General features: G+C 43.8%; 2 protein-coding genes across 2 annotated transcripts; one reads left to right on the top strand and one right to left on the bottom strand.

Annotated features, from left to right (window-relative positions):
* Positions 1-2,459: 2,459 nt before the first annotated feature.
* Positions 2,460-5,687, top strand: LOC127344103 (uncharacterized). Its single transcript, XM_051370320.2, has 4 exons — positions 2,460-2,768; positions 2,883-3,104; positions 3,618-3,730; positions 4,955-5,687. The coding sequence occupies exons 1-4, from the start codon at positions 2,559-2,561 to the stop codon at positions 5,322-5,324; spliced, it is 915 nt and encodes a 304-aa protein (XP_051226280.1). The 5' UTR covers positions 2,460-2,558; the 3' UTR covers positions 5,325-5,687.
* Positions 5,688-5,943: 256 nt separating this feature from the next.
* Positions 5,944-8,727, bottom strand: LOC127344104 (phosphatidylglycerophosphate phosphatase 1, chloroplastic/mitochondrial). The gene is made up of 5 exons (XM_051370321.2): positions 8,204-8,727; positions 8,027-8,107; positions 7,519-7,592; positions 7,325-7,432; positions 5,944-6,331 (listed from the first exon to the last, which is right to left on the bottom strand). The coding sequence occupies exons 1-5, from the start codon at positions 8,634-8,636 to the stop codon at positions 6,194-6,196; spliced, it is 834 nt and encodes a 277-aa protein (XP_051226281.1). The 5' UTR covers positions 8,637-8,727; the 3' UTR covers positions 5,944-6,193.
* Positions 8,728-12,588: the final 3,861 nt, after the last annotated feature.

Below are 12,588 nucleotides of genomic sequence, written 5' to 3'. Positions count from 1 at the left end.
ATATATGTACGAATTTGCCTATATATGTTAAATATCTTTAAATTTCGCTTATATTTCATCGAATTTCGCTTTGTTTTGTCTTAATTCGTCGTTATTTATCAAAAAAATTCATCCATTCTGGACTCGCCGCTGGAAAAATGGTCGGATTTCGACATGAGAACCGCAACGGCTGGAGATGATCTAATGTCTACCAGCTACTCCCCATAATTTAGGCGGAAGCTCAGGAATGGGCAACAACATGGGCCAAGGGAGCTGGTACCTAGTTCATCGGAGAGTCGAGTTGTAAAAGCATCCCCAGCCGTTGGGGCTACGCGCGCTTTTGTTTCGTCCGGAGTCCCCGAAAGCTCCCCGGGGGGCCGGGGATGGCGTGGGATCGCCGGATGAATTTAGGCCCGAATCCGGACGAAAACGAGGAACCGGGGGCGCGACTGGGCCGAATTACGCCGTCCGGATGGAAAAAACGTCGTTCGGGGGCCTCGTCGGGGAGACGAGTGGAGATGCTCTAATACCGGCTGTGTCTCCCTCTCTTGTGCGTGTGAAAAAAAACCATCTACACTTCTGCACAAAAATGAGTTTGCCGTGAGAAAAAAAACCATCTACACTTCTGCACAAAAATGAGTTTGCCGTGAGAAAAGAAAAGATGAATCTACTCCCTCCGTCCCACAAAATATATCTCAGTTTTACAAAAACTTTATTAGAAATTACCCAGCAAGAAAACGGCGTGTGAAAAAACCCCTCTACACTTCAGCACAAAAATGAGTTTGCCGTGAAAAAAGAATCTACCCCTCCGTCCCACTAAAAATACCTCAACTTTATCAAGATTTACCTCAACTTTATCAAGATTTGGATGTATCTAGACAATATCTAGTAGGTAGACACTTTTGGTGAAACCGATTGTGATTATTAATCTAGTTCCGCCTTGTAAGGGTAAGGGTGTGTTCGGTTGTTGGATGGAATGGAATGGAATGGAACGGTTCCGTTCCATTCCATTCCATCCCATTTGGGTGTTCGGTTGATTTCAGAAGCTGTGGAATGGAAGAGAATCTAATTAGTCTAAACATACAATTAATTAGACCCTAATTTAATTTAAATATTTAATTAACTTAATTATTCCCCAAAACCAGAAAATGTCGGAACCCAAGGTCGAGAAGGCGGCCCTCCTGGACACGCTCAAGGTGGAGGACACGGCGGAGGAGTTCCTGGACGCGCCGTCCTCGCTGCCCATCGACCTGGAGGCCAAGAACGGCGACGCGGCGCTCATCACGGAGGTGATGGCCAAGGAGCAGGAGGAGCTGTGCCAGGCGCGGATCAAACCACGGAGAGGAGCCCGCCCACGCCCGGCGACCTCCGCGCCCCCGCCCACGCCCGGCGACCTCCGCGCCGCGCCCACGCGCCGGCGACCTCCGCCCGCGCCGCGCCGGCGAACTCCCGCCGCGCCGCGCCCCGCGCCGGCTGCTCCGTCCGCCCGGCCCCCGCCGGCCGCCAACCCGCCGCCGGCCCTCGCCTGCTCGGCCGCCAACCAGCGCCGACCCCGGCCTCCGTCCGCCGGCGGCCGTGCCTTGGCTCCGGCCGGCCCCGTCGCATCACCGGCTTCAGCGCGGGAGAGAGAGAGAGTGCTTAGCGTGAGAGAGAGGATTAGCACGAGCCGTTCCACCTCGTTCGGCCGATTTGGCCGGACGGGTGCGTTCCGCATCTGCACGGAATATTCGGTTCCGAGGAATCACTTCGTTCCATCCTTTTATCTAACCGAACACGAGAATGGGTTTCAGGTGTGGAACCATCCCGTTCCATTCCTCCTAATTCCAGAACCGAACACACTCTAAATGAGTTTGCCGCGAGAAAAGAAAAGATGAATTCAACATCCTCGTTCGTTTCACCACAAAGAGGCATCCTCGTTCCTATTGACTTGTCGTCCATACCCATCCAAATGCGAACTCTTTTGCCTTGTAATTTTAAAATGGGTCCAGCCTTTCTGCACAACCGATATATCACCCTGTTTTATAATAATTATGAAACAGAGGTAGTACTTGCCCGAGATAGCCAAACCAGCAGGTAAATAGTTCATGGTTTATATTACTCCGTTTTATGCCTCACAAGACAATCTGATTTGGAGTATAAAACGTAGGCATTACTTGTGAGGGATAGCCGAATCAGCGTGTCAAACTAACTAACTACCATGCCGCCGCACTCCAGAGTAGCCCATCATCGCATGATCTTAATCCGAGATCAGAACCGAACAGTAAACCCTACATTCAGTTCAATCATATATGCTGGTCTAAAAGAAAAAGGTATTAGTCAAGCGAAGAAACAGGGGCAACTATGGGAGTATTGCATATTCAATCGTGCGGCAAGTACGATATCAGCAATCTACAAACCATGATGTTATGAAGCATATGCATCTAGTAAAAAAAAGTATTGCATATTTGCAACAAATAAAAAAGGACTTGCCTAGGCTGCCCACAGCTGGAAAAGTACGCCAGCAGAAGGCTGAAGCATAGAAGCAGAGAGCACGCCACGGAACTGAGAGATAATCCCAACAAACTCTGACGAAGCCGAGCATGGGGACGCAAGCGGCGCCGGCGACCCGCCAGATCGCGGCGGTGGGCGTCATCGGCGCGGGCCAGATGGGCTCGGGCATCGCCCAGCTCGCCGCCGCCGCCGGCTGCGGCGTCTTCCTCCTCGACTCAGACCCCGCCGCCCTCTCGCGCGCCGTCACCTCCATCTCCTCCTCCCTCGGCCGCCTCGTCGCCAAGGGGCAGCTCTCTCAGGTGGGCGCTTTGACCTCCCCTCGTCGCCCTTCGCGAATCAGGCCTGGTTGCTTAGTAATTAAGGATGACGCTATTCCTGTTCGCTGACATTTTTGGCTTCACCTTGGTCAATAGGCTGCGTGCGATGATTCCGTCAAGCGGATAAAGTGCGTCTCCGATGTGCAAGAGCTTCGGGGTGTGGATCTTGTGATAGAGGCCATCGTTGAGTCGGAAGATGTCAAGAAGAAGCTGTTCATGGAGCTGGATAAGATCACCAAACCCTCTGCTATTCTTGCGTCCAACACCAGCTCCATTTCTATAACCCGGCTTGCCTCAGCTACCAGCCGCCCCTCTCAGGTGATCACCAACTAGGCTTCTCTCAGCAGAGTAGCTGTTTGCTTCTCTCAGCTGACTAAATGTGGCATCGTATGGTGGTATAGTATAGATCTTATCCATTGCATGTCAAGCGGCATTTCGTGAACTATGGTGTCCCCATTTGTTATGTAGGTGAACAAATTCGCATCTGTCGCATCTGTTATGTAGGTGAAATATGTGTATACGATAATCTGAAGAACCAAAAAGTAGTTTGTACAACTTCAAGACATGCCTCTGAAGAGAAAAGCACCTTCAATATTTTGCAGTTTCTGAATGCCAAATATTCTAGTAGTGTAACTGTAGTCAAGGCACTCCTGTAATTTCTTAGCTTTCCCAGTCCTCTGATTTCCATGTCTTTATTGTTTTTGTCTTCTTAGTCCATCGCATTCAAATATGTTTTCCCAGCAAAGATGGCCCTGTTTGTTTTTGGAGCTTTTCTCCATGATACTGATTTAAAAATCAGTCCCATGACTTGAAGAGGTTTCCATGATGCAGGTAATAGGTATGCACTTCTTTAACCCTCCTCCAATAATGAAGTTGGTTGAAATCATACGAGGAGCTGATACATCAGAAGAGGTTTTTTCGCAAGTTAAATCTTTTTCAGAAAGGTAAACGAAATCTTCCTTTTGCACTTGGTAAACCTACTAGGCATAGTTTAAATGCTATCTTTTTCTGCACATATTTGATGGACCTTTACCCAAAAAGATATCTGACTTCTGAAGTGGGACCTAAACCTGTAAGCTGTAACCAGTTGTTGTTGTTCAGAGATTAGGGACACACAGAACTAGAGTGCTAGAAAACTTAATTTATACCCCTATATAATGTAGTACCCCAGTTTTGAAATGAGACTAGAGTATCAATTCTAACCCTCGGTCTCCTAGATCTAGCGGCTGAGATCATTGGGATTCGCTGTGAACAGTAGACCACAGCTGCCTCTAGGTTGTTCTAGAACAATATCGCCATTTGTTAAGCCCAATAGAGCTAGCCTAGGAGATGGGAGTGCGAAGTAAAAAAATATATACAAGGGTCCTACCATGTACATAATTTTTTTTGTTCTGAAGTCTTCTCCGTGTCACCCAATTATACAGGTTGCTTACTAATTTCTAATTTTCTAAACTAAATTTATTTATTGGACATCAATAATAATGATGATTGTTTACTAATTTCTAATATTCTTTTACCTTGAGTATACTCCTTCCGTTCCAATGGATAAGGCCTTTAAAAAAAGTCAAGCTAAGTAAAGTTTGATCAATTCTTTACAAAACGATCTAAAACTATGATATTATGGTGTAGATTTTAAATTATACATATCAATGTTTTCATATAAAAATTTGATCAAATTTTACATAGTCTAACTATTAGAAAAAAAAACCTTATTCGTTGGAACGGATGTATTATCAATTCTATGCATTTTCTTCCTTTACCAAAAACCATTCCATGATGATAAGATGTGCATTGCATGTGTATACATACTAGTATTGGTAATGGATTTGTCTAGAAGTTAGAACACATCAAACTTGCCATACTTAAAAGTTCAAATAAATTTTATATTCTGAGTTGAGTAGTATTTACCAGGTAACCCAATATTTCAACTCAGATTAAAATAGGTTCAATATAACTGTTGCAGGATTTTACTTGAATTGTCAATTTAGAACTGGATGTTGCCAACATGTTTTTTGTATTGCTTCCTACCTAAGCACGAAGTTGATTCTTCTTTCATAGATAGTGGGCAGCTAGTTAAAGAAACTCAAATCAGACTGGAAGTGCCAGTCTCTAAAGCGTAAACCACATTTTACGCCCTTGAAACTGCCTAATGATTTTGTTTTTCCTAGGATTGGAAAGGTGGTTATATGTTCGCAAGATTACCCTGGCTTCATTGTGAACCGCATCCTGATGCCGATGATTAACGAGGCATTTTGGGCACTTTATACGGGAGTAGCTACCAAAGAGGACATCGATACAGGGATGAAGCTTGGCACAAATCATCCAATGGGTCCTCTTCAGCTTGCAGACTTCATTGGGTTAGATGTTTGCCTCTCAGTGCTTAGGGTACTTCACAATGGGCTAGGAGATAACAAGTACAGTCCGTGTCCCCTTCTTGTTCAATATGTTGATGCCGGACGACTTGGAAAGAAGCGCGGACAGGGTGTGTACTCATACGGGAGAAGCTCTTCATCAATTAAACCCAAGTCATCTTTGTGAACATATCGATAGGCTGCTGAGCAGAGAAATGAAGCTTTGTATGTACCTTGTGCATCAGTGGTGAATGAAAACAGAAGTCCAAAAAGAATACTAGTCACTCACCATCAGTCACAGACTTATGCAGGCTTGGCTCTGGAGTACTGTTAAATAGCTGTTGTTTCGGCTTAGTTTTATAGCATCTTTAAGTGGTCATGGATTGAAGTTGCCTGTATCCCACAGCTTAATGTTAAAAGTGACGTGGCATGGCCTTCAAAATGTAACTTCAATCTATTGGCTACTCTAGTATACATGTAACACCCAAATAAAAATAAGTATGCAAAAGCACTTTTTGTGACAAATCTATACATGTGGTTTTTTAGTTTACCATCCTGAATATTCAAAATAATATTTTCTATCAAAGTTTGACTGAAGGCACATGTTTGAAAGTGTCTTTTTTGTGTGAATTGAAGAGAGTAAGTAAGACTGTAAAAATGATGAAATTTACATATGGTTACACTGCAGTTTCAGAGATTAAGTCTTACAATGATCCGTCAAGATCAGCTACGAATTTGACTACTGCGAGAACTAGCATAGCTGGATCGTGTACAGCAGCAACCGAACAAGTCTTCAAGCCCAGCAGTTCAGCAAAATAAATGCGCTTAATGTTGATCGATTGCCAAAACAATCACGAAATTTACATACTTGAGCACCTGTAAGCATCACGACCTTGTGCCAAAATAAGTCACTGAACCGAAACACAGGCACGCGCACACATCATACTCATAATTATCTCTATATCTTAACTCAACAAGAAACAAGAAATATCTGGAGACTGGATCATATGAGTTCGCCGGGCGAGTGTCAGATGGAATAACAACATATAGCATTTGCTACGTTCGAGGTGAGATTGAGTCTTCATACGGATCAAACTTCACGATCCTTCTCACATCAGGGAGCAACTGGTGCTTAATTGGTCTGTGTCCTTTCTTGTACCAATAGTTGGTAATGTATCCTTCCAATTTTCTAACCTGATAAAGCAACAAAGTCAGAACCATCTTGGGACTATGCAAAATATCTATGAGAAACAAGCAAGTCATATGCTTGAAGCATGATCATCCAGATCCAGTTAGCAAGTCACATCCACAAGAAACGTAGCACACAAAACTTGAAGAATGGTTGAACTAGAACATCAATAAAGTTCCTTGGTCTAACATCTAATGTGGATTTTCCTCATAAGTTGAATTACATGAACAATAGCTACACATTAAAAAGGTCCCAACATTTGATAAGCACATACTTCCTCTGATCCAAAATGTAAGTTTTGGACATGAGAAAAGTTAATATCTATTTGATATTTTTGCCATTACTAATTCTTTCTTTATAGATGGTCAAACTTAGAAATGTTTGACCAATCAGAGGTAGTACCTGTATCCCTTAAGATTATCGCATCACCCTGGCAGGCAAAACAGTACAGCCAGTAGCATAGTTGTGAAAAATAATCTCGCACGATTAATCATTCTAGTTTTTTTTTTTTTTTGAACAAAGAGGGGCGCCGGAGGCGCCAATTTCATTCAACTCATAGGCAGTTTACAACATGAATTACAAGACCTGATAAGTTTATCTGAGAAACTGTAGAAAGAGAAAGACAATTTACATGACTATGAGTTGAAGAGGAGCAACTAAGAATAGGCTTAGACATGGAAAGTCTAAGCGCCTTATGAGCACAGACATGAGCAATGTTGTTTAGATTCCTGCTAATATGGAAGATAGAAGCTTGAGAGTGCAAGTAACTGGCAATGGATACCGATATCACGATAATCGAAACGCTTCCAATAGATAAATCACTAGAAAGTATAACCTTCCACAAGAAAACAGCAGACTGGCAAGTAACAGAAAAAAGATCATGCTCAATCTATGCCTCTATGGTGCGTTCTTTTTTTAGTATACTGTTCATTTTTCTGTTTTCAAGGTTGCTGATATGTTGTTAATTTCATAGGAGAAACACAGAGCATAGGTCTTACCCTTTTGACAATGTAAGATTCACCGGCAAAACTCAACGGTTCTGTTAATACAGTAAGAAAGCCATTCCTATTTCCATATACAATATCAGTAAAGTATCTATCACCAACCTGGAAAAGGTAGGTAAAATATTAGCAAACTGAACACATTTTAATGTCGAGTAAGAATGGTCAGAGCTGATAATAGCCATTCCTACCAAAACAAGATCTGAAGCTGAACAACCAAAATAACTCTCAATTTCCTTAGCTGCTCCAGCAGGCTTCTTAGCATCTGTAATCAATACAGGCATCGTTATTAGTTCAAAAATTTCCACTCAAAAAGTCAAATTACATTCTAAGAAAAAAAGATGTTATAGAAACGCAAACTCGTTTAACATCTAAATGCAAGTAATTGCAACACATAATTTCAGTGCTTCAGTATCATGAGATGTAACTCATACTTAACAAAATGGAGCTTTTGAACTAATACTGATGCCAAATGAACTTGAATTAAGTTACCATTGTACATAACAGGTGAAAGGTTAGCTCAGTTCACTTGTTTTCATGAAGATCGCATTAGAGTTCCACAGTTCACAAACTCCCATTTCTGGTAGCAGATTGATTTGCATGTAGTGCTAGGCTCACCAACGACAGGACCAAGGGCATACGTGATCCAGATGTTTGTGAAGCTAATAATTCTACAGCTATGAGTCCGTGGGCACTTACCATGTCTAATCACATGAACCCCGTCGATTGCCGCCTCGACTGTACTGGCATCCACCCCATCCGGATCATACTGCTTCAAGCCTGCATCCAGGCAAACACATCAATTCCATCATCACGCAAAACGTTTTCCCCAATTTTACACTTCCTAAGAGCAGGCGCAACTCGACCAGGGCAGACCTGCGGAGTTGCTGTAGAGAGCGATGGCGCCGGGAAAGGCCGCGCGGCACTGGTCAAACGAGGCAGCGAGCAGTGGCCAGAGCGCGGGCGCGTAGGGCGCGGTGAGGGTGTTGTCCTTGTCGAACACCACGCCACGGAACCCCGCGCGACGGAGCTCCGCCCAGTCCAGCCACCGGATGTCCTGCACCGCTACGTGTGGCAGCGCAAGGCGCGGCTCCGACGCCGCCACGGTCACCACCGCGGCCACGCCGCCCGCGTTGAAGCGCTGCCCCAGCGCGCGGGGCCACGACGCCGCCACGCCCATGGGTGTTGCTCTGGCGGCGCTGAAGGGGGCGGCAGGTGGATCGGTGTTTGGGTTCGCAGCTCTGGGGGCGGGGAGCGGGGAGGAGCGGGGAGCGGGAGGGAGAAGTGGCGCCGGCGGCGGCCTTAGCATCAGAGCAGCGACGAGATGCTTGCTGCCGCTGGGCGTGCCCGTCTGGGAGAGAACGATCGGATGGATACCTTGGCCCTTGGGGATGGCGACATATTGCCAATCTGGCCCTGCGATGCAGTGGAAAATCTTGTCCCTTGCAGTTGCTTCCAAGCTGAGTTTACTTTGGGCCTCTTTGGTTTTCAAAAAAATTCATGCAGGTTTTAGGCAGCCAAATTTAGGCAGTTTGGTTGTTTTTGCCGACATCAAATCTTGGCCATCACGGTTCTTAAAGCACGTTTCAGCTGCACCAAGAGAAACGGCCGAATCCACGGTTTTTCCCATAGCCAACTTTTGCGCGTGCAAAAGGGGGGAGGTTGCACCGAGCTCGTGTGAGGGAGGAGATGGCGCGAGCTCGTGCGTCCGCGGAAATAAAGCGGGAGAAAATACGTTACCTCGTATCGATTTGCAAGCCCTATTTAAACTTGGTGGTAAAAAAAAGATGTGCACATCACTTGATGCATAGGCCGAGGTCTTTATCCCCCATTTCGAATATAAACACCCTTTGGCTCTGGCCCACCGTCAAATCACACGCACCATTCCCCCTCCCCCTCGAGCACTTCATCCCAGGAAGAATTTTCACTGATGATCAGATAAGCGATGCCATCTACTCCAGTCAGTGTAGGACGGCGGCGGCAAGCGATCTTCCTCCTCTTCTATGAGTTGTTCGTTGCCTTCTCTGTTCCTTTGATGGCAGTGAGTATTAGCAAACCCTAGTGTTGGTAGTTTAGAGTAGATGATGTGATGTGGTACACCTAACATAGTTATGTAGATTTTTCTTGTTGGTGGTGGTGTTCATGTTTTAGTGATAGATCAATGATTTTGTGGCCATATGACAGGTTTTGCATTTACTGCTAGTGTTATTGTGTAATATGTTCTTATGTAATTCCAATGAAATGTTGATTATGTGTAGTATGTTTATGTGTTGTATGTTTTTATCTAGACCTTGCGAAAAAGATTGTTAGAATTTTTTGACAATTAGAAATATGTTTTTTGGGTGGAGAAAGCATATGCATCCGTGAGCCGAATTGAATTTTCGACTAAGAAGAATGTATATATGCTCAAAGGCGATGTCTCATGTGTATTAGAAACCACGGTACTCATGCTTATAAGATGGTCTAATGACCACAAAGAAACATTTCTTTAACTTTAGATCATTTACTATTAAGTTAGCCCAGAAACCATATTCTCGGAGGATAAAAGTCTAGGAAAAAACTCTCTTGAAACAATATCCCCTATACAATATCATCCGCCACAAGAGCGACACTGTCACCACAGTTTTGGAGAATTTCCACCAATGTGACATTTATGCGATATTTAGTTGATCCAGGCTTGCAACATGGAACATTTCTTGGATAGTTGGTGGTTGTTCAATTATTGCAAGGAAATGGCCTATTTCATTGGAAGCTACATGAGGGTGTACAGAGCACTGGCTCATTCAGAATTGTCAGTTGATAATAACCGAAGTATCTGGAAAATGAAGGTATTGTCAAACTAAAACTTTCTTGTGGTATCTCCGCAGATTTGTCACCATGATAAGACAATTAAGCACTTATTTTTCAGCTGCCTCGTAGTGTTGCAAACATTTGCAACTCATTACCTGAAATAGATCACATGTATAGAATTCTCATCGGTGAAAGCATTAGTCGCTTTAGCTACGGAAAAATAATATAATATGATTTACAAATTTTATTTCTTTGCAGGTCATTTACCTATGTCTCCATTTGCTGTGTTTGTGATCCTCTCTCCAACATATAGAGAGATCTGTTTACGACAGTTGTAGTAGGCGGTGAGCATATTTTTATCCTACATGGACAAGCTCCATCACGTTGCTACGAGTTAGCTACATATTTGTATTGTGCTTATTTTTGTACCGATGTGTATGAATTGTATCTACATGATGCTAACTTATACCTTTATTATAAAAAAAGCCATGATGAACATGCCATCTCTTTAACTCCGTCAATTCGATGTCGGTTGCTGAAAGATATTCCGCATGCAGTCATAAAAGCCTCGTCGAAGGCAAGGGAGCTAGTTTATCATACGCCTAACAGAGAAGTCGTAAGAGTACCTCTATAATACAGATGGTGTTGTAAAGAAATATAGTTTGCATCATTTGGAAAAAAAATAATGTCCAACAGGTGACCTGTAGCTATATGTGACCTAAGTTTTCCCTCTATGTGATGTAAATATACATCACCAAACAGGTGGTGCAAAACAAATCTAGGTTGCGCGTGCACAACCAACTGCTAGCCTGGACATTCATTTCACCCTCCCATCACGCGTCCACCACCCTCCCAGGATCGCCGCTGGCGACCAAATCGAGTCACGCCATCGTCAGTGGGCGTCGCCCTGCTCCACCGCCCCCTCAGCCACTCCGGATGGCCGCGTCATCCCATGAGGTTATTCAAAGATGAAGAAATGATGCGGACAACAAGCTCATGTCTGACTACTTCCTTGAGCATCCGGTGTACCCGAGATATTTTCATCGCCGATTCCGAATGACTCTCAATTTGTTCAAGCGCATTGCATAGTGTGTCAAGTTCCATGATTGGTCCTTCGAACGGACGAGGAGTTGCGCCAGAGAGCTAGGGAATAGCACCTCCCAAAAGGTGATTGCCACATTGCACATGATGGCATAAATTATTCTGACAGATCTTGTTGATGATCACTCGGCAATGTGCGAGAGGCATAGCATCAAGTGTGCGACACGCTTTGTAGTGGCGGTGGTTGTAGTGTGTGAGCCTGAATTCTTGAGAGCACCCAATGCTCAAGACATGGCTCGGCTATTGGAGAAGAGTGCAACACTTTGGATTTTTTTAGGTATGTTCGGTTTCATTAATTGCATGTATTGGAGGTGGAAGAACTGTCCTGCAACATGGCATGGATAATTTAGATGAGACAAGAAGGATTCAACTATCATAATTGAGGCAGTGGCCAATTATGAGACATGGATATGTCATGCTTTGTTTGAATGTCCGGTTCTTGCAATGGCATCAATGCTCTCCAATGGTCACCTTTTTTTTAGCTAATGGTGAGTCACCAACGATGGAGTTTGTGAATCTCCAGTGGCCAATTTGCCGATGGCATTTATCTGAAGCGTGTTATATTTTTGAATCCACTTCAAAGCCTCCATGGTAAGAAATAACTCCAATTTCATAATACTCAAGCGGCGGCTAAGAAAACGTGGAACAAACATTTTGGATTTTGCAAGTCTAATTTGCTATTGTGAGATCACCGGCTAGACTTCAAGATCAAGAAATCCTTTGATATATCATGAATGCTTGCGTAATCATGCATAACTTGAACATTAAGATAATCATGGCAAGAATGAGGTATATGACAAATAAGACTTGAAGTGCCAAGAGACCGAGTCCCGAGCTTTCTTGATGCGTACCATAACATTTGAGATTCGGGTGTGCACGATTATCTTCAAAGGGATCTCATTGAGAAGTGGTAGAGGTGGAATGACCAACAAAACCACTAGGTTTATATATATGTCATGTTTTATGTGATGAACTTGATGTTGTTTGTGTGATGATTCGTGTGCTACTTGTTGAACTATTTGTAGACCAAGTTTCATTTGTTTCATAAATGTAGAACTATTTGTCGACCAAGTTTCATTTGTTTCATAAATGTATGCAATTGTAAAGGTGGTTGTGTGGCAGCCATGCCTTATTTTGCATCATCTCGTAAACCAAAAACTGCACATGTCACCTAAATTCCAGTTTTTGTTGATGCATAACGGCACTAGTTAGATATGCTCTAAGCCACAGATCTGTCAATCAGTAACTTGTGTTCGCCACTGGGTGAAAGTATAGTGGCAGACTGAAGATATAGGTAGATAGAAGAGCGCTGAACCAGAAAAACAAAAAATGATCCCACTAGGTGGTATAAATGCTATGACTCGGTAAAA

This window comes from Lolium perenne, chromosome 3, assembly GCF_019359855.2.
Source record: "Lolium perenne isolate Kyuss_39 chromosome 3, Kyuss_2.0, whole genome shotgun sequence".
NCBI lineage: Eukaryota > Viridiplantae > Streptophyta > Magnoliopsida > Poales > Poaceae > Lolium > Lolium perenne.
The sequence above is the reverse complement of the archived record's forward strand: the minus strand, read 5'-3'. Positions and strand labels throughout refer to the sequence as shown.